The 22,145-nt window shown below is 32.0% G+C and overlaps 2 protein-coding genes across 2 annotated transcripts; one reads left to right on the top strand and one right to left on the bottom strand.

Moving 5' to 3' along the window:
- Positions 1-2,443: 2,443 nt before the first annotated feature.
- LOC100777940 (polygalacturonase) lies at positions 2,444-6,871 on the top strand. Its single transcript, XM_003537237.5, has 9 exons — positions 2,444-2,795; positions 3,370-3,495; positions 3,627-3,794; positions 3,890-3,910; positions 4,824-5,031; positions 5,149-5,230; positions 5,618-5,726; positions 5,856-5,972; positions 6,464-6,871. Exons 1-9 carry the CDS (start codon positions 2,559-2,561, stop codon positions 6,680-6,682), a joined length of 1,287 nt encoding a protein of 428 aa, XP_003537285.1. The 5' UTR covers positions 2,444-2,558; the 3' UTR covers positions 6,683-6,871.
- A 10,903-nt stretch (positions 6,872-17,774) lies between these two features.
- On the bottom strand, positions 17,775-18,389 carry LOC106794803 (uncharacterized). Its single transcript, XM_014762686.1, has 2 exons — positions 18,103-18,389; positions 17,775-17,958 (listed from the first exon to the last, which is right to left on the bottom strand). The coding sequence occupies exons 1-2, from the start codon at positions 18,387-18,389 to the stop codon at positions 17,775-17,777; spliced, it is 471 nt and encodes a 156-aa protein (XP_014618172.1).
- Between the last annotated feature and the right edge of the window lie 3,756 nt (positions 18,390-22,145).

A 22,145-nucleotide genomic window follows, 5' to 3' on the forward strand; every position in this document is an offset into this window, starting at 1 on the left:
ATTAATTATTTTAAAATTAAAACACTAGTGATGTTAACAAAAAACTTATATAAGGATCAAAATAAATACATACACAAAAAATGTTTATATAGGATAATAATTATAAATGAATAAAGGGTATCCTATTTCCTCTAAATCAAAGATAATATCCTTATAAATTGCAATTAATACTAGAATTAGAATATTAATTTTGATTTTCACCACTCTCCCTCAAGCTAAAGCTTACTAAGCAATCAGCTTATTACAAGAAAATTTATTCCCACTAATACATTAAAAAACATAACAAAAATGGAGTTCCACCAAAGAACGTTTGAAGGACAACTGAAGGATATGTTGGTGCAATCGGGGAAATATTGCTAGAAAGAAAACAAAAATATCCACCAGCCTAAGAAAATCAAGTTATGACTTTCTTAAAACCATTATTTGGAAGCTTCAAACCAATATTTTGAAGACAACTCAAAGATCTTGGTGAAACTGGGGAATATTGCTAGGAAGAGAGAGCTAGAATACCCATCAACTTAACAAAATCCAAAGCAAGTTTCGATATGCTTAAAACCAAGATTATGAAGCTTCTAATGAAGTGTGGAGACCCAAAATCATTCATACTTAGACGAAATTGTCATAAAGTGATAGAAGTCACTGAGACACGCCGATAAAGGACAATGACAAAATAGGCGTCTAGAAAGTGCTTCACTAGAAAACGAACGGCGAGCTAAAGGCGATGGCCAAAAAACACGTTGAAAAGAGACAACGATAGAATAGGCAATCAAAATGATTTGTTGGAAAATGAACAACAAACAAAAGGAGGTGGCAACCATCGTAGAGAGAGACGAACAAAAAATCATGAACCAATAAAGTGCATAAAAACGTGTTTTCGTAGTGGGTCCAACTAAATGATCATGTATGTATGGGGACAAAACTCCAGGTGTAGGAGCAACCATTAGGGGCGACCACCATGCTAGAATGACAGCCAGACACCAGAAAACTTCCTGCGTAGGTGTTGTTTGGCACACCAGAGACAGTGCGCGCGAGAGCTTTGTTCGCAGAACGATTAGCGGGGTTGGATAAATCTATTGAAGGAGAGCCGAATGTTGCTGGTTTTGCCTGGAAAAGTCGCCAAAGAGCTTAAGTGGCATGCAACGGGCAACGAAGAATGACAATGGTTATCAAAAAAGTGTTAGAAAAGGAGGGAAATCATCAAAATTTGAGGGTAAAACAAAAGCAAGTTGACAGAAAAGGTGTAGGGAGAATAGGTGGTGGATAATTTTTGTTATTCCTTCAACTTGACTCTAGATACCATGTCATATTTTAATTTAAAATTAATTGATACTAAGTGAAGTTATCCAAAATATATATATTATATATAAGTTGTATCTCGAGAATTGAAACAAATGAGAACTAAGATCAACTATAAATTCTGAATATACTAAAATGGACTATAATATCCCTATAAACTACAATTAATTCTAGAATCAAAATATTAATTTTGATTTTCAATGCGACCTTATAATAAATACATGAGGTAGTATTTATTAAGAAATCAATCAATAACTTTTTTTAAAAAAGAAAAATAAATCAATCGATAACAACTATTTGTTAGAAATCATGGTGAAATATTGATGATAATTTTAACACATTTTCCTTATTTTTAATTTTTTGACTAATATCTAAAAGTATTTGTTAATTACCATTCTTTAATATATTAAAAAAAAATGATGCGATTAAACAACTTCCTCTTTCTTTTAGAAAATAATATTGTCCCCCACACCCCACTTGTTTTATTTATTTTTATTATTTCCCAATGTGTTAGTTTTTTTATTATTAATAAAGGAACATGAAAGGAAGCATATTAGAGAATGTGACTTAGTTCTAATAATATCGTTCAATTTGCTATGTGAGGAAAGGCGCCACAATTTTCCGTTCAGAACATTGTAACGAAGTATGGTTAATGATATTCTTAGAAAGCCTATCAATGAGAAATATAGGATATAATGTTGAGCTAGAAACACATATACGTGTTTCAATCGTATATATGTTTGTAGCTTTACAAGCTAAGTGTTTCAATCCTTTTAAGTTTATAAAACCAACTTATACCGTTATGCGTGTTCTTTGGCTAATTGATATAATAATGTTGAGCTAGAAACATATATACGTATTAACCGTATTTACATATTATTACTACTATTTAAGAACTAGCATATTTGATACATGTAGTCACATAATAGATTAATGACACGTACATTCGTGAACATTTTGGGTACAAGCCTGTATGGAGCAAAAGTCAGTGTGTACGTACCTTAAGAGATCATTTCGTCTCAATCTCTCATATCCTAGCTTCCATACCGTAAACCCTTATGTAGTTGAAAAACTAAACAAAATCCATAATCCAAAACCATTTCCATTTCTTTGTCTATAAATACACAAACCCCACATGACATTCTCCCCATCAATTCCACTTCAAGTTAGTCATTAACCCTAGCCATTTTCATCAAACAGCATTCAACACCTTTCAAAGAGCATCAATTCTCACTTACGCACAAAGGGAAATTAAAGTAACAATGGCCCTCCAAAGGCATCATCTCTCGTTACTTTTTATCATGTTTTCTTTTGTTGCTTGTCACAGCACCGTGCTACTTGATGGTGGTGGTACATTCAAGGACTTTATCAAACAAAAAAGTACAGATGTTATGAGCATAAGGAAATTTGGCAAATTGGGTGACATTTCTTCTTCGCTTAAAACGGTTAACGTCAATGATTATGGAGCTCGCGGAGATGGCAAAACTGATGACACTCAGGTACATATTCTCACCTAGACCAAATTAATGTCGCTTGCATATTATCACTTACATTTCATTAAAATATAGTACTAAGAAAAATATTATAATTATTGAACTTATGTAAATATAGTTTTTGTCTAATAAAAATGTGTTAGTATGGTAAACCGTAATAATAATTTCTTTTTATTCTTTGCAATTGAATTTGTTGCATAAGTATAGTTGGTGCAGTTCTTTTTAATCAATGTAATTAAATGTGGAAGGTTAAATTAGAATAGTTGAATGGTTTGCAAAAACAGTAGTAAAAAAGTATAAAAATTGTGGGACAAAATGAGGATATTCTTTTTATTATTGTTATGTTACACATAAAAATAAATTTACGATATTTAATTAGAATAATAGTACTTTAATTTTCATTAGACAAATTCATGTTAATGGAAGTAGATTTATATTTTCCCCTAATGATATTATTCTATAGTTTTTTTTATCTTATTCTTTTGCTAGTAAGGTATATATGTAATATCGTGCTTCTCAATTGAAAAGAATGATAATAATGTTTGAACTATATTAATCATGGCTATGTGGGTTATTTCAGGCATTCAAGGAAGCTTGGGAAGTAGCATGTTCTTCTGGGGGAGCAGTTTTTGTGGTGCCTCGGAAAAATTATCTACTCAAGCCATTCACATTTTCTGGCCCTTGCGAATCCGACATAGAAGTTCAGGTTAGTTTGGCACAAATTAAAATTGCTTGTTCCAAATATTTTTAAGCATTAATTAACTAATTAACCTTCAAGCAACCTACAATTGTTTTACATCTCTATATATGATTTGGATGATTTTTTTTTTCTTTCAGATTTCTGGAATCATTGAAGCATCAGAAAACCTATCAGATTACAGCGAAGACCTAACCCACTGGCTTGTTTTCGACAGTATTGAGAAACTATCAGTTAAAGGTGGTGGAACCATCGATGGAAATGGAAACATATGGTGGCAAAACTCATGCAAAGTTAACGAAAAGCTTGTAAGATATTAAAATGCTCTAACTATTCTTTATATGTTCATACATAAATCTCATCATGCTAACTATTAATTCTTTATATGTTTCTTTCTTTGCAGCCTTGCAAGAATGCCCCTACGGTATGTATACATAGCTATCCCAATAGTATAATTTGAATTGAAATATATGGGAATAGATCTTCTTATATTTAAATAAAATTTAAGGGGACCTTGTCAAGTCGATCAAAATTTTATATCTATTTCGTTTTAAACATTAAGAAGTGGGGCCTTATTAATATTTATTAAGAGATAGAGACGAAATTTATGTACAACAAAGTCATGTGAAGATTTAAAATAAAATTAACTATCCATATATTGTCAAATCAATATATGTTGAAATATTAATTGCATCTACTTCTTTCATAAATACTTCCTCCGGTATTTTTTTTTATAGAAATTTGCCTTAATTAAAAGTTGAGAACTTACTAAATTGTATCTTGCATTAATTTTTTTATATAAAAATACTCTCAATTACTCCAACATATTTTTTTATAGTCAACAAACAATAAATATAATAAGTTAATTTCTTTGGCGACTCTCTTTCACACGAGGATAGGAAAAAAAACATTAGGAACAATTACTTATCTCATTTATTTTGTCTTCTTTTTTTATAGAATACAAGAGTTAGTAGTCAAGTTTACATGTTTTAATTCATTCATTAATTAATTAATTGAATGGAAATATATATTTAAAAAAACTCAAGGATAATTCTCCAATAACGACACAATGGTTAATACATATAATGTAACTAATTAGAGCACTTTTTTATAAAACCGGAGAAAATATCATATAAGTCTTTCTTAGTTATATTTAACTCGAACAAAATTATTTCCTATAAATAATAAATGTAATTTGAAAAAAAAAATATAAGTCTCACTCATTTAATGTTGCTTATAAATATAAAAATTTCAGTATATCTTTTTCAACGGTTGAATTTGACAGAAGATCCATTCCATATGATGTAACCTTCATTGTTTGTATCTCTTAATTGCAGGCATTGACTTTCTACAAGTGCAAAGATTTGACAGTGGAGGATTTGACGATAAAAAATGGCCAACAGATGCAAGTTTCATTCCAAAACTCTGAGAATGTTCAAGTTTCTGATCTCACAGTGACAGCACCGGGGGATAGCCCTAACACCGATGGAATCCATGTCACAAACACCCAAAACATTCAAATCTCTAACTCCGTTATAGGAACTGGTATATTCTCAATTAATTGATGATGTTCTGAATTTTCAATACAATAATAAAAATGAAAAAACATTGAATTTTTATATGTTAATTTCTAAATCAATTTTTTGTTTCAACACGTTGCAGGTGATGATTGTATATCAATTGTAAGTGGATCCAAGGATGTACTAGCCACAGACATAATCTGCGGACCAGGCCATGGTATCAGGTACCTTCAATAATATTTTCATCAGTCAATTAAGAGTGGTCATATTCCATCATTCAATTAAGAGTAGTGTATTTAGATATACTATTTAATTAAATATTTATTAAATAAGAGCTTTCATATGAAAGACTATTATGAATAATATTTACTGAGATAAATTAAAAAAATTGTTTTGTAACTTTTTTTATATAAAACTTACTAAGTTAACCTATAATTAAATATAAAATAATCACTATAAGCCACTTTTATTAGGTCAAATTAGTTTTTATAGTTGTATCGAAAAAAAAAGTTTTTCTAGAACTCTTTCAATCACTGCTTAATAATGTTAAAGACTAGGCACATGTGAATGATAAATTTAAAATGTGACTTTCTTTGCAACAATGATCTCAGCATCGGAAGCTTGGGGGCTGAGGGATCCAAGGACTTCGTTTCAGGAATAACGGTGAAAGGAGCTCAGCTTTCTGGAACTACAAACGGACTAAGAATTAAGACATGGCAGGTAATTTGAATTTTCAACAATGTTTAATTTTTATTACAGATAAATTGCATAATTCAATTATATCAATACTACATATATATAAATCCCTTTTGGTTTTAACTTTTAACCTGTACATATATGCATATGCAGGGAGGATCAGGAAGTGCAAGCAACATCCAATTTCAGAACATTCAAATGGACAATGTGGCCAACCCCATAATAATTGACCAAAACTACTGTGATCAAGAGACACCATGCGAAGAACAAGTAATTAATCCATAATATTAATATATAGATCCAACTCATTGAAACCGTATTTTTCACGCATTCATGTAATCATTTAATTGGAACCATTGAACGAGGATCAGATGTCTCAATTCTTGCATATTTTAAATTTGATTCATCAATATAAAATATGACTTGTTTGATCTTCATCCGAGGGTTCACATTAAGGTTTTGAGATAGCTGTGCAAATTTATTTTTTTTAATAATCAAATTATATGTTTAATTGATTAGTGTTATAATCAATTATAATCAGAATCAATTTTTGTTTTAGTAAGTTTGTTAAAAAATGATTTTAAGATAACTAATTTGGCTAGAATATAAAGTTTTGTTTAGTTAATAAGTCTGATAATTAGTAAAGAAATCTAACTCAATTAATTGAGTAAATACATGAATTATTATAGATTTTTGGTACTTATTTTTTATTCTTATAAATAAAAAAAATTGATTAATTAAATTGGCTTTTGTCCTTGCAGACATCTGCAGTTCAGATTAGGAATGTGTTGTACCAAAACATAAGTGGCACTAGTGCTTCTGATGTGGGTGTGCAATTTGATTGCAGTAAGAAATTTCCATGCCAGGGGATAGTGTTGCAGAACATAGACCTGAAACTTGAAGGTGGAGGAGAGGCCAAGGCTTCATGCAACAGTGTTGAATTGTCCTACAGAGGAGATGTTAACCCTCTCTGCCCATAGAAAGAGGAAGAAAGACACTAATCAAATAATGCAAGAATTATGTGACATTTTTAATTGCTTTTGTACATATATATGGTCAACAAATAAGGCTAGCTGATTGATTTGTTGTAGCCAATAATATATGTGGGTGATATACTAATGATTGTCATCGTTTGTACTATGTTTGCTAAATAAAATTTAACTTGTGCAGTTGTGCTATTCTATTTTACTTTGTTATAATCTCCAAAATTATGTATACACACACAGATGCGTGCAGTTAATCTTCACTGCCAAAACTCGAGTTAAGGTTTTTTTAATTACAAAATTTTAATTAACTTGAAATTTTAATTGATTCAGAGGGTCTGTATATTGTGATTGGAATTATAAGGATAATTACGAAGACGGAAAATACGATATATATAAGAAATTTTTGGTAAAGTTTTCAATTTACCACAATGTAAGAGTTTTATATTTTGGGTGAATTATACCAATGTTAAACAGTAAACTTTTTTTCTAAATATTTCATTTGAATTACTCAGTAGCAAGGACAGATTCATGAGTGTATCAAGGGGAAGTCAATTTTTTTAACATAATTATTTAATTATTTTACTTCTAATAAATAATAATTTAATAAATAATAAGTGTTTTTTAACTGAATAAGTAATAAGTTTTAATAAATATTACTTATTAATTTATGGATAAAATTCAAACTATGATCTACTACTTGAAATTGTTTTAGCAAATATTAAATCAAAAACTTATTTTTCTCATATATTTTCTTTTATTTTAGTTTTTCTTTTTTTCCTCATATTTATACAAAGAACCCTAAGGAAAAGGGGTCAAGGCCCCTGATTGGTTCCCTTGGATCCATCCCTACTTAGTACACTAATAATATCATGAAATATAGAAATTTAAATAATTTTAAATTAATAAAAATTAATTGAAAATAAGAAATATTAATTACGAAACACACTAATATTGCTTAGCACAAAACTGTAAAATAATTATAAATATACTATACATTATACAATACATTGATTAATAAAATATGTAATATTTTATTCTTATATTATTAATCATTCACAATTTATTAATAACAATATTCAGTAAATTTTATATTGTATTAGTGTATATTTTAATAAATAAATTACTATGACTTACACAGAATAAAAAATACCAACCTAGTTATTTAGTTTAGTACCTTAAAAACTACTTGATGTGAATTTGGTCATAAAAAAATCTATAATATTAAATAATCTATTTAATTACATCAAATTAATAATTTTATGAAGTCGGATAAATCAAAATAAAGACTATTTTATGTCTTTCGATATGTAAATGATCATTTTTAATTTTATAAGAAAAAAACATATTTTAGCCTTAATTTTTTTATCTCTATTTCTGTCTCTCTCTATCTTTACATATACAATTAATTTATAATAATAATAATTGAAGCATTATTTTTATATGAAAAATTAAAGGCATTTTAGAGACACGTAGTTTATAAAAAAGGCATCTTAGAGACATTAATTAGAAATAGAAACTAGAAAGGTGTGTTGTCTAAATAGTATTGATATCACAATAGTATGGATACTGTTTTAGATAATGATAATTTGAAAGTCCCTGATAATTGGATGTCTTTTGTGGAGCTTTGTTCAAAAAGGAGTTCAATGTCCATTTCAATGTGCTTTCTGCTCAAACAATATGGAATCTGATTGGCATTTATTTGTCGATTTGTGAGAGAGCAAAACATATCTGGAAAGAAACTGGCCTTTGGAACATTGTTGAAGGAAATATTCTAGTGGCTGACAGCATCAAAGGTTTGATTTTCGATCTAATGCAACAGCTTGACAATTCCTCGCTATCCAAAGTTATGATCACGCCATGGGCTATTTGGAATAACAGAAATGAAAAGATCTGGAACCACAATGACATGGCACCCTCCATATGTATCTGTTAGCATTTCGAACCAATTCCTCCATGAATGGCTGAATGTTAGGCGTCAAACATCGGGCTTAATCTCTCCCTAGGATGCCCCAAAACGGGGACGGACATATATGGATAGGGGGACAGAAAATGGTAGATCCAAAAATTCAAAGATACGGATACGACCAGAAAACGACAAAAATTTTAATATTTTTTATTATTTAAAAAAAACTGAAAAATTAATAAAAAAAACGTGAGAAATAACTAGCAACACTGGAATATTATAAATAACCAAACCCTTTGTCTTGTGGCACTTCCCGACAACCTCAAAAACCTTGTCAATGAAATTCTTCCACATTGCTAATTGTACATCCTCACAAAGATCCTGAACCCCTCCCACTCATCTCAGATTTTCTAATCTCCACATTATCAATGTGTTCAGTCAGCTTTAGAGCCTTCCCTTTGAACCCACTTGAAACCCAATCTGAAAGATCCAAACACCCCGTTTTTGACAAAAGCTCCAAACTTTTTGCATCTTTCCAAGTACCCATTTACGTTTTCAGCGTTCCCATCGATCGAAGCACTTCTAAAACACTCGAGAGCGGAAGAATAGAGTTTGAGGCTTAACAAGATCTTACCTTTGCACAAAAGGGTCTTCGAATGTGTGGCGTCGAGTTCCAAAACATGATTACAATCATGAAGGACATTGTGGAAGAAGTCCTTCAATTTAGATTTTACTTATGTGCGGTTGCATAGAGCAATGAAGAGGGATCTATGATTCTGCAAAGAAAATTATGAAAGCGGGTTTGGGTGCAGAGAGTGATGAAGTGGGAATAGGCTTCGATTGAAGCATTCCATTCTTCTCTGAGGAAAATTAAGCTCTGTGGCTTTGGATCTGAGCTCTTGCAAGTGCTCTTCTAATTCTTCTGATGCTGCCATTTCTAACTGTGGTAGCTTCTACAGTTCTGCCACTACCATTTTGGACTGTAGGGAAGCGCGTGTAGAATACTGTCGTCCCCACAAAATGAAGTCCTCATCCCCGTCTTGGTCAGCCATACCAAATAGGTCAACGATGTCCCCTAACCGTACCCATCCCGTCCATGTTCCCGCGCAGTACCGGAAACAAGGAAAGACACCTAGCAGGCGTCCCCGTGTTTCAAAGATCTTTCTTGCTTCCACAAACTTCCAGCAATCTTTGTGGTAGAAACCACCATCTTCAACGCTGAAGTGCAACTAGGACACAACCATTTTTTTCCATCTCAATTCTTCCGGTATTGACCTCTGCATTCATTCGTGAGTGTAGACTTTTCCTTCTAAATTTTACCAACTTTAGGATGAATTTTGTGAGAAGAGAAGCAAAAAATGTTGTTCATACTCCAGCCAAGGCATCAACGTTTAATGCTTGTAGTTATTCCTTTGATTCTATTCCCACTTTGTATTCAATCTTTGATTTAGACTGAAAAGTCTTAACTGTTGTTTCCTTAAAAAAAAACATAGTATTGCCATCTTTTTTTCTGATTCGAAGGGGCAAGGAGAAAAAAAAACAAGACTAAAATATTTTTGTCCCTTGTAAAATTACAAAAGTTTAGATTTAGTCCTTGCAAAAAAAATTATCAATTTTTCATCTAGGTAAAGTTATAATGTGTTACTGTTTTGCCCAAAGATAGGTTTGGATGATTTAGAAGTGAAATAAATTTTCTCATGCCATGTTCTTGAATTTATGATTAGTAGAATGTTTTGTGTTACTTATGTTTTATGTTACTAGATGTTATGTGATCGAGCTTTCCTAAACAATTTTGTCACATTGATTATTGATACATATTTTCTCTTGTGTAGTAATTCAAGAAGTCAATGCTAGTATTGTTTTTTGTACTACAAGTATAACTAAAGGCTCTGGGAGAGCTAATGTATTGTAACGGGAGGAATAAAGTTGCATATTAAAAATACAAATAAGTATTGAAAAATTGAGTTTTTTCTTATGTTTTGCACCACATATATATTAGTACAATTAAAAGCATAATTTCGTAAACCATAAGTTTAAGTTTATGAATAAAAATAAATTTGTTGTTTGGCATGCATGACCCTTTAGGTCATTCCGAGTCCATTATATGATGCGAAAAATATTTAAAAATTTATGTGGACACTTATTGGAGGTTTAGGACAATGATTTCTCATGTACTATTGTACTATTTGTTTCCGAGGAAAGTTGATAATTAGGCTATCATTAGAAAAAAATTGGAAATGAGTCCATTTTTTTTTTAAAGCAATTGCAAGGTGATATTTGTGAACCAATATACTTATCATGTGGATCATTTAGATATTTCATGATTTTAAATGATGCATCAATGTTACATGTTTATTGTTGTCAAATCTCAACCAGAAGTTTGCAAGATTGTTATCTCAATTAATTTAACTAAGAGCACATTTCCCAAATTACACTAGCAAGTTTACTTCTTATGTTTGTAAAGAGTATTGATTCACATCACGCCAACAAATTATAATTAATTAGTTCTTCCCTTAGAAATTGATTTTAGGTGAGCTATCTAATATTACCCATTTGAGAATTTGTAGATGTGTTGTATACATACAAAGATGAGTCCTAAAAGAATGTCGGGAATATATGTTGGGAATGAATATTCATTAAGAAAGATTTATACATGACTCAGTTTGTCATTTGTCATTTTGAATCGATTATCCCAATATTAGGAGGAAAGAATAAGTGGTTGGAAAAGGGATATTAATTGAAAAGAAAAATATCATCTCGATCCTCAAATGAAACAATGTGAACCAGAAGTTCAAAAGATAATTCATTTATAAAGTTTAGCAAAATAGAATGGCTAAATTATATATACTAACTGTTAAAGCTCCAATAAAATTTGATGTCCTTGTTGGACAGTATAATATTTCAAAGCAAGTCTAACATGCTTGAAGCGTAGACTGCATAGTATAACCATTGGTTCCAAAGATAAAAATGAAAAAAGCTAAATAGTTAGATGGTCAAATTGAGGTTTAGTATAACCATTGGTTCCAAAGATAAAAATGAAAAAAGCTAAATAGTTAGATGGTCAAATTGAGGTTATGAGAATGTTGAAAGAATCCTCAAACATAATTATAAATTTTAGTTCTAGAAGAACTTAGGTACCTGAAATTATTGAAAAGAAAGAGATATCAAATTATGACATGAATAGAATATGATGGATCCGAAATAAAGTCAACATTGACAATGTATCTTCATATAATGCAACGCTAAATGTAACAAATGATAATGACAATGAGGATCAAGAGTACGTCTATAGAGGATTGTAGACAAAGAAATGATTGGGCAAAATAGAAAGACTTAATTCATGCAAAATTAGACTCACTTCTAAAAAGCGAATGATTTTGGATTTGTAGTCTATACACCTGAAGATGTAAAATACAATTAGGTTTTTGGACATGTACTGCATACACCTGAAAATGAAAAATTTGTTAGATTTTTGGACATGTAGTCCATATACTAGAAGACATAAACCTAGTTAGGTTTTTGGACTTGCAGTCCATATACTTGAAGATGTAAAATCAATTATATTTTAATTTGGACTCATAAGTTATGCACTTGAAGATATAAAACCAATTAGATACAAATGGGTTTTTGTGCAAAAGCAAAAATGAAAATAATGAAATTGTGAGATACAAAGGATGACTACATGCTCAAGAATTTATTAGCAAGATAATGTATCATTTGCTCAAGGATACATTAATGCTAATTATACACAACCTGATATATCATTTGGAGTTAATTTATTAGCAATATATAGTTCTTAACCTACATGAAGACATTGGAATGGAGTAAAGCACATACTTCATTATCTTATGAGAACTATGGACATGGGGTTGTTTTATTAAAATGTTTCAAAATCATATCTAACTGATTATGCAAATGCAGGTTATTTGTCACATCCTCATAATGGTAGATCACAAACAAGATATTTGTTTACATGTGGTGACACAACTATTTCAATTCTTAGCGATATGTGAAGCAAACCATAACCGCAACATCACTTAATCATGAAATTTTTTTAGCATTACATGAGGCAAGTCATGAATGTGTTTGGTTAAGATTTGTAATTCAACATGTGCGATAAACTTGTGGTTTATCTTCAGGAAAAATGACATCAATGATCATATGTGAAGATAATATTGCATGTATCGCTCAATTAAAGGAATGATACATTAATGGAGATAGAACAAAGCACATTTTACCAAAATTCTTCTTCGTGCATGATCTCCAAAAGAATGATGATATAAACAATGGCAGCCCCATTTGGAACTGAGGGTGGGCAACTGTCCCCATTGAATTTTGTAATTTCATATATGTAGTCTTAAAAAATATTTCCCCCCTATTATGATGTATATGACCACTTGCAATTTGTTATAGGTTTACACTCGATTTCTACTTGTACTAACTTTTATATAAATATTATTTATCTTTAATTTGAAAAATAAAGTTGTCTTTTTCTCTACACATTTTATCTCTTCCTCGTCTTTTACTTTTACAATTTTTTTTGGTAGATATTACTTTTACAATTCAGGTGCTTTTACGTTCACACTTCAAAAAAGCAAAAGATCTCACTTTTCTTAAGTTTTCTCCCTCTTGGTACTACGCTACAACGCGGTTGAAAATAAGTTTTCTCATTTGAAGCTTGGTCTTTTAGTAAATTGTGTTGTGCTTTTTCTCTTTTTTTATAACCCTTTTAGCAAATTGTTTATTTATTTACTGTATTTTTTCAATCTTTCATATTTTATTGTTTACTAATTTTATTTATAGGAGACTGTTTAATTTCAATCTTTCATGAGAAAGTTCATGACTAATTTTATTGTTTCAACAACTACTGCATTCTAATTTGGGGATTATTTACTCTTTTCGATGAAGCTTCTTTTGGGAGGATTTAGGTGCATCCCTCCAATAAGAATTTTTTAAAAAAAATCAAGTTGCCTAAACAAAATATTATTTACTATTTTTCCATTGTTTCATTCCAAAGCTTTAGTATTGATTCGATAAGTGGTGTGTAACATATTTCAAGTTTCAACATTGTTAGATATTAATATTATATGTGTGTGTGTGTGTGTGTGTGTGTGTGTGTGTGTGTGTGTGTGTGTGTGTGTGTGTTATTTTGTATAATTGTTAAAAAAATGTCATTTTGTTTTCATTCTTGTTTATTAAATTAGAAATTATTAATCTCATAATTGCTATTATTTTACATTTTATTTCTTCTTATGATTGTTATTATTTTTTTAATATTGAATAGATAATGGATAGATTTGTCAAGAGGAAGTTATCATCAAATGAGCCACAATCTTCATCAAAACCTTGTGAATCAAGTCTTCAACAAGAAAAAATTTAATTTAATTTATAATATTTTCCATCAGATCCGGGAAAGTGAAATGAAATTTCAACATATATCATCCTAATGGTCAAGATAAGATACGAAGAAAAAATTTGCAAAGAGGACCATGCCAACCTACTCAACATAATTTTCCTCAAAGAAAAATCGGAATTTCCTTAAGAAGATTTTCTTCATCTTGGTTTAAAGAATTTAGTAACTAGTTGGAGTATAGCATAAAAAAAGATGTTGCATTTTGCTTATGTTGTTATCTTTTTAGGCCTAATTTTGAAAAGCAATTAGGTGGTGATTCATATTTGTGACAAATGGATTCACAAATTGGAATAAGGAAGACTCTTATCTCATGTTGGAGGTCCTAATAATGCTCATGAAATTGCTTTGAAGAAGTGTCAAGGTTTGATGAATCAAAATCAACATATTGAAATTGCAATATCTAAGCAATCAGAACAAGTTTGGGAGTTATATCGAAGAAGTTTAACAACATCTGTGTTCGCTTTCTATTAAATCAAGGATTAGCTTTTTGTGGTCATGATGAGTCAATCCATTCTACTATGTTGTCTTGGAAAATGCTCTTGAAAATCATCCACTAATTGCTCCAAAAATTTAAAAGGATATTGTTAATGTTGTTGCATTGGAAACCACTAATGCTATTATTACTAATCTTGGAAATGAGCATTTTGTTATTATTGTTGATGAAGCTCATGACATATCAAATAAGGAGCAAATGGCTATTGCTTTGCATTATGTTAACAAAAGTGGAAGTATTGTTGAGTGCTTTCTTGGTATTGTTCATGTTAAAGATACTACTACTTTGTCCTTGGAAATGGCAATTGATGAATTAATTTGCATACACGTGGGCTTAGTATATCAATTTATGGACAAGGTTATGATGGTGCTAGCAACATGCAAGGGGAATTTTCTAGTCTCAAAAGTTTGATCTTGAAGGAGAACCCATCTACATTTTATGTACATTGTTTTGCTCATCAATTACAACTTACATTGGTTGCTTTTGCCAAAAATCATGTTCAAGTTGCATATGTTTTTTAATTTAGTGTCCATCTTATAGAATGTTGTTGGGGGATCTTGCAAACGACATGACATGCTTTGTGAAAAACAAATAGTCAATGTTAGAAAGGCATTGAGAAAAGGAGAAACTTCTAGTAGACAAGGTTTGAATCAAGAAACTAGTCTCAAACATGTTGTTGATACTCGTTGGGGTTCTCATTATGCAACTTTGGTGTATTCTGCTATAGTTGATGTTCTTGAAATTATAAAAGATGATGGATCAAATGTAGATCAAAGAGTTGAAACCAATGGTCTTTTACATTTGATAAAGGATTTTGACTTTGCATTCATATTGCATTTGATGAAAAATGTCTTGGGCATTTCAAATGAATTGTCACATGCATTGCAAAGGAAAGACCAAGACATCATTAATGTTATGAATTTGGTTAGCATTACAAAGCAATGATTACAAACTAAGAGGGATTATGGATGAGAATCTTTATTGCAGGAAGTGATTGTTTTGCAATACACACATCATTAACATTCCTAATATGGAAGATATGTTTTTTGAGTAAATAGGCATTTTAGTCCCTGACTTTGTAGCCCTGTTGCATATTAGTTCCTAACTTATTGAAATATTAAAAATAGTCTCTATCTTTGCATAAGTGTTGCAAAATAGTCTTTGTCGTTAAATTCCCAAGTAGGGCCGTTAGTGAGGTGCATTGTTGGCAATTCAGTGCCACGTAGACTATCCAACGTGGCACTATTGTTGGCAGTATTGTAAAATAGTCCTTCTTCCCTTTCATTCACTCAACCACTGTGCTTCTTCTTCATCATCCTTCATCTTCTTCTTCTCCCTTTCCCTCTCCCTCTCTCCCCTTCCCAATGTCATCTCTCCACCTTCTTCCCAGTGCCACCATCGCCCCCAACTCCGCATTCGTCCTCCACCCCCATTCTCCCTTCTTCCCCTTTAAAACCCTAACCCCCAAAAAACCCAAACCCCATCTACCCTCCTCCACTGGAATCACAAGCCCGAGCTCTCTAGCTCCACCCCCCACATCGTCGTCATCACCTCCAACTCCAACAAGTTTATTATAAGAAATAAGGTTACTGGGAACGTTCTTCATATTATTATACAATCAAAGAAAAAGTTTAAAGTTCTATACACTGTACATTATCATTTCTTCAAAAGCTTCTGCGAGAAAATCTTCTTGGAATACTAGTCTATTTGCACTTGCTATGAACTTTTTCAATTGTGGAGGATTGCTTTCAATGATAAATCTATTACTGCATGCAGTGGCGGACCTACATTGGGCTGAGGGTGTGCACTTGCACCCCCTCATTTTTTAAAATTCACTAAATTTGTAAATAAAATCTTATATTTTTATATTTTATTTTATTTATATTTATATAATTGAACCCACTAATTTTATTTTTTATAATTTGCACCCACTGACTCAGGGTCTTGGATCTGCCACTGACGGCATGGATTAATTTTTTTTTAAATGGTGACAAGGTGTTGCAGTGCTTATGGAATAAGGTCGGGGGTCATTGCAAATTGAGAATTTGAAATAGAAGGAAAGGGATATTATGTATAATTTTATTTTATGAATATCTCTTAAATTTTAACAATGATGTTGAAATGTTTAGTTTCTAGTATTGCACATTATATAACTTCAAAATTATTTTTTTAGCTTAATTTGCAGGTATTTTCTATGAGATGTAATCCTATTTGAATTGGATAAAACTATTATAAATAACAAAATTTTGACACAATTTGCTTATTTACAATTAGAACTTGAGATTATTAATTAAATAAATTAGAATAATCTTGCATTGATCCATGTGTTTGTACAACTTAATTGAAATGGTAACAAATATTTTAAATTTAGTTTGTATTGGCTGGGTATTTTAACTACTGAGATTTTTTTAAAAACTATGATTTGTCTTTGTCATTGTAAAGTGTCATTTAGACATTTACCTTGATACTTTTTATGAAAAACTACATAGAAATAAACTAAAAATGATAAATAATTTCTTGCAAAGACAGAAATTAACAAGATTTTTAAAATTTCCGGCACTAGTTTAAAACCCCTGAACTATATAATCTCAATGACTAATATAAGAATTTAATCAAATGGTAACTTCTTTTTTTAAAAAGTGTACTCAAATGGTAATTAGTAAAAGAATCGTTTGAAAATCGCATTTTATGTTAATACTCAATAGAGTATATTTTACCCACAAGATAATCATTCTTCTTTTATTAAGTTTCTAAGGTGATTGTAAAGATTTTCTAATAAAGAAAATTGCTATATAAACAAACAACTAAAAATTATATAAAACTATTATGTGTACCCAAAACAATATAAAACTATTATATTTTAAACAAAAAATTTATACACCAACACGCTTTATTATGTGTTTTTTTTAAATACAGCACGCTCTACTATGGTATGTTGTTTTCTCTTAATAGTTAGTATTAGTTAGTTATTACTTGGGCAGCAAAATATTTGTTTTCATCCATTCTGCACTTTAGTAGAAGTCAAACATCTTGATATTCTCAAACCAGAAAGGCAATTTCCCCCCTTTTAGGACACAATGAAGGGAAAATGAAATTCACACAGAATAAGAAGCCAAAGAAAGCAAAAACAAAGGCCAAGGAGTGAAAGAGGTTCAAGCAAGGTAACATACATTCTAAAATCAAATGATAAGAGACAATATGACTCAAAAATGCCAAATGTCCATTAGGTCATATTAACAAGAAAACAACTAGAAATCTATCAACAAGAAGAAAGTTACTAATCCTCCTCAAGATTGATCGAGTCATTGAACTTCGCATACAAAATTTTCTTGAGTTCAGCCATCTGAGCAAGAATAGATTCTTTCTCCTCTTCAAGTTTTTCTAATTTCTGGCTTGTCACCTTGTTTATCTGTTCTATCCTATTCTCAACTTCGTCCTTTGGCACATGAGCAAAAACCTTGCTGTATTTGCATCATAATATGGAAAAAGAAGCCTACAATGGATTTTGCCATAGCAAAGCCTGGATAGCAGCAAAATTAAAACAACAACAGGAAATGCAGAGCAAATACTTCAACAACTAAATCTCATTAAACCAAACACAGAACTAGAGAGCAGCGGGGGGTGAAGCTGGAGAGCTCAAGATTGCGATTCCACTGGAGGAGGGCAGAGGGGGTTTGGGTTTTTTGGGGGTTAGGGTTTTGGAGGGGAAGACGGGAGAATGGGGGCGGAGGACGAATGCAGAGTTGGGGGCAGTGGTGGTGCCGAGAAGAAGGTGAAGAAATGATATTGGGCAGGGGAGAGAGGGAGAGGGAAGAAGAAGATGAAGGATGATGAAGAAGAAGCACAGTGGTGGTTGAGTGAATGAAAGGGAAGAAGGATTATTTTGCAACATTGCTAACAATAGTGTCACATTGGATAGGCTACGTGGCACTGAATTGCCAACAATGCACCTCACTAATGATGTTACTTGGGAATTTAACGACAAGGACTATTTTGCAAGACTTATGCAAAGATAGAGATTATTTTTTACATTTCAATAGGATAGGGACTAATGTGCAACAGGGATACAAAGTCAGGGACTAAAATGCCTATTTGCTCTATGTTTTTTCCTAAGGGGGGGATCACAACGAGCAAGTAATGCTCAAGCTATCACAATAGAGCATTATTAGCATGTTGAATTATTTTATATTGTTGTGGACATGCAGCTTCAAGAACTTAATGACCATTTCGTTGAGACAAATACTTGGTTGCTTCTTTGAATGACTTGTTTGAATACAACCAATTTGTTCTCTACTTTTGATAAGGCAAGCCTAATTGACTTTGTGGGATTTTATCCATATGATTTTTCTTCAATTGATCTAGTGATGCTTGATAATCAACTTGAGACTTACATCATTGATTTGTGTAGAAATGTTGAATTTGCATCGTTGAAACTAGAAGACATAGTTTATCCATTAGTTTGTCGTCTTTTGAAGTTAGCAATGATTTTGCATGTCGCCACAACAATAGTAGAGAGAGACTTTTCTGCTATGAAAATTATGAAGAATAGGTTGTGCAATCGAATGGGAGATGCATGGATGAATGATTGTCTTGTCACTTATATTGAAAGAGATGTGTTCAATAGTGTTTATAATGAGCTGATCATTCAGCGATTCCATAACATGAAATCACGTAGAGGACAATTGTGAGGTATGTGATTTAGTTTATTAGTTTTATTGAAATTTATGATATTTTAATATCCATGTCTTTATCTTCATATATATGATAATTATTATTAGATTTTTTTGAATATTTTTCCCCCATTGGCCCCAGGTCCTAAGTTCGCCACTAGATATAAATGTTCAACAAGTTTGTTCGTGTGAAAATCTAGCAAATCTCTTTACAGTCATTGTCAAGGAATGCTTTTGAGCAACTAGTTCACAAGATTGGACTTCGTCATCTTAAAGATTATTGTCTACAAGGGGAGAAGAATTAAATAATGGTTTTGTTCCATTGGATTTTCCTGATAAGGTTTTGTTCCATCCCTTACTTTGGTGTCATGGAAGAAATCTAGGAGCTTAATTATGTCAAATTCATTGTATGTGTTTTCAAATATAAGTGGATTGACAACAATATCGGTGTGCGGACTGATGATTTAGGATTTATGTTGGTAGGTCTTAAGAAACTCGCTTACCAGAATGACCCTTTCATCATGACAGAACAAGCTAAACAGGTATTTTATGTTCAAGATCCTTGTGATCAAAAGTGGTCAGTGGTTCTACATGGGAAAACAATTGATGTTAATGTTGAAGATGATGATTCACTCATTGATACTTATGTCAGTCCTTTGTCCATACAAATCTTGCCTAACATCGTCGGAGAAGAAGAAATTGACGACGTGCATGCAAATCATAATGATCATGATGAAGGAGAATTAATTAACATCATCTAATGTAATTTATTTTATATGTACTTCATTTCAGTTCATTCAGTTATATAACATAATATAGTTTTTAAATCATTTGTTTAATTAATGTTTTTTTCTTGATAAGAAAATGGCTACACCACCCAACTCCCCTCTTCCTTATCCTACTGATTCAGCAACACATTTCCCTTCTACCTTGAAGTAGACAAGAAAAGCGACATGACTGAGATCAAGGTTATCAAACTCGAGAGTTTACGCAGACTCGTGAGAGTTCTATAGACTCGACTCGTAGACACAACTCGCAGACTCGTAAGAGTCTACTTCATATAAAAATAATAACAAAATATCTATAAATAGCATACTAATTAAATATTTCAACAATATAATAAGGCAAAACAGTAAATCATAAAGTTTAGAATATTTAAATAACCAAATCTAGTAATAATACATCACTACTAGATAATAACTTGCAGACGTTATAGTAGTGGTAGATCATTCTCATCGAGGGTTTGATGTTATTAGAGAACAAGGGTTTGATATTATTAAAGGTGAGAATTTTGTATTTGAGAATAACACACTAAATGAAGGTATGTTGAATGCGAAACAGACAAAAAACAATAAAAAATGACTTACATTTTGGTTTAATTTTTTTAACTTGCTAACTCGTTGACTCGGTGGTAAACTTGAGAGTCTACCGATTTTACTTAGAGTTTATAGAGTTTGCCTAGAGTCTACAAAAAAAGAGTTTACTCAAGAATCAACTCGCAGAGGATAAATGAACTCGTAAACTCGTAAGAATTAGCAAGTTAACTCGAGAGTTTAATAATCATGACTGAGATCATTGGCTACTAGACTAGTTGCGATAGAGAGACCACTGGTCCATATGGATCCTATAACTGGGAAAGCCGACGGTCCCCACAGAAAGAAGTTAAAAACATATTTAGGGATCGTCGCTTGAGATAAGGTGGATGTGACATATAAGAATTGGAAACAAGTCTCTGCAGCTCAGAAGGATTTGATATGAGAGAATATCCAGGTATTTTAGTTAAATGTTGCATGTTGTTGACTAACAATAAAATTGTAATTGACTAACAATAAAATGTAATTTTCGTTTGTCAGGCTGAATTTGATATCCCTAAAGCATCTGATTTGAGGACGAAAAAGAAAATACTTTAGACCCTTCATGGGAGGTCAATTTGTATTTTTCATTGTTTTAAACTTTAAATTTCCGTATTATTGTCAAACATAATAAGCTTAGATAATGTGTAATTTTTAAAGGATGTGCGAAAGAAGGCACAGGCCATTTAGAAAGAAAACACTGCCCCTCGCGTGTTGTCTCGTGAGGGTTATGAATATCTAGAAAACAAGTTGATGGAGGAGAAGAAAAAGAAACAATTGTAGGAAGCAGCTCAATCCGAAAGCACTGACACCATCATTGATCCTCCACCTTCCATCAGACGACACGTGAAATGGAAGATGACCCGCACCAAGAAAACTGGTCAAATGACGCCTGAGGTAGCAAAGGAAATTGCTGACAAGATTGTAAGTCGCTTTCGTTTGTCAATTGTTGTTATTTATAATTATTGTTTGATTGAGTAAACGAATAAATTTGTTTGTTACATGATTCCTTAGAGGAGTAGGCCTCACAGGGAAGCTTTGTTGCCTATGGACATCATGATGTACTGACTGTTGCCATTGGGCAACCAGAACACCTTGGTCGTGCCCGTGCTGCTGGAGCTGGTGTCACAATCAAACAATACTTTGGACCGGCTCCAAGGACCTCCCCCATTTCTACGTTCATGGCTCTCGAAGACCTGGAGCAGGTGACACAAAAAATCAAGGACCAACTGGGGGAGTCGATCATAAAAAAAAATGACTCAACAACTAATGTTGTCCTTCAACCAGATGCAATCCCAAGTTCAATCGCAGATGCAATCATAGGGACTCACACTGCCTCCTAAGCCTGAGGTTGCTCCTTCTGTTGCTCATGTCAGCACAAAGGAGAGTTGTGTTGATCCCTCAGGGAATGACCCAGACACGGGTGAGTAAGAGAAATGTGGATTGTACGTAGAAGAAAATTCTCCCCGCCTGGTCGCCCTTGGAAGACTTTATGAAGGGTCAACCACCGTTCACAACATCCCTTTGGGCAATTATCAAGTGAAGGTTGGTGTTAAGAAAGTTTGAGATATTGATGCTCCTATACCCACTCAAGAGGTTCAATTAGTGGGGTAGACACTTAACACA

The sequence above is a fragment of the Glycine max genome, chromosome 10 (assembly GCF_000004515.6).
Source record: "Glycine max cultivar Williams 82 chromosome 10, Glycine_max_v4.0, whole genome shotgun sequence".
NCBI classification, from domain to species: Eukaryota; Viridiplantae; Streptophyta; class Magnoliopsida; order Fabales; family Fabaceae; genus Glycine; species Glycine max.

Coding starts and splice junctions, on each gene's coding strand:
- LOC100777940 (XM_003537237.5), top strand. CDS start 2,559: ATGGCCCTCCAAAGGCATCATCTCTCGTTACTTTTTATCATGTTTTCT. Junction 3,496..3,626: donor AATCCGACATAGAAGTTCAG/GTTAGTTTGGCA, acceptor TTTTTCTTTCAG/ATTTCTGGAATCATTGAAGC. Junction 3,911..4,823: donor CTTGCAAGAATGCCCCTACG/GTATGTATACAT, acceptor TCTTAATTGCAG/GCATTGACTTTCTACAAGTG.
- LOC106794803 (XM_014762686.1), bottom strand. CDS start 18,389: ATGTTGCAAAATAATCCTTCTTCCCTTTCATTCACTCAACCACCACTG. Junction 17,959..18,102: donor TCACCCCCCGCTGCTCTCTA/GTTCTGTGTTTG, acceptor ATGCAAATACAG/CAAGGTTTTTGCTCATGTGC.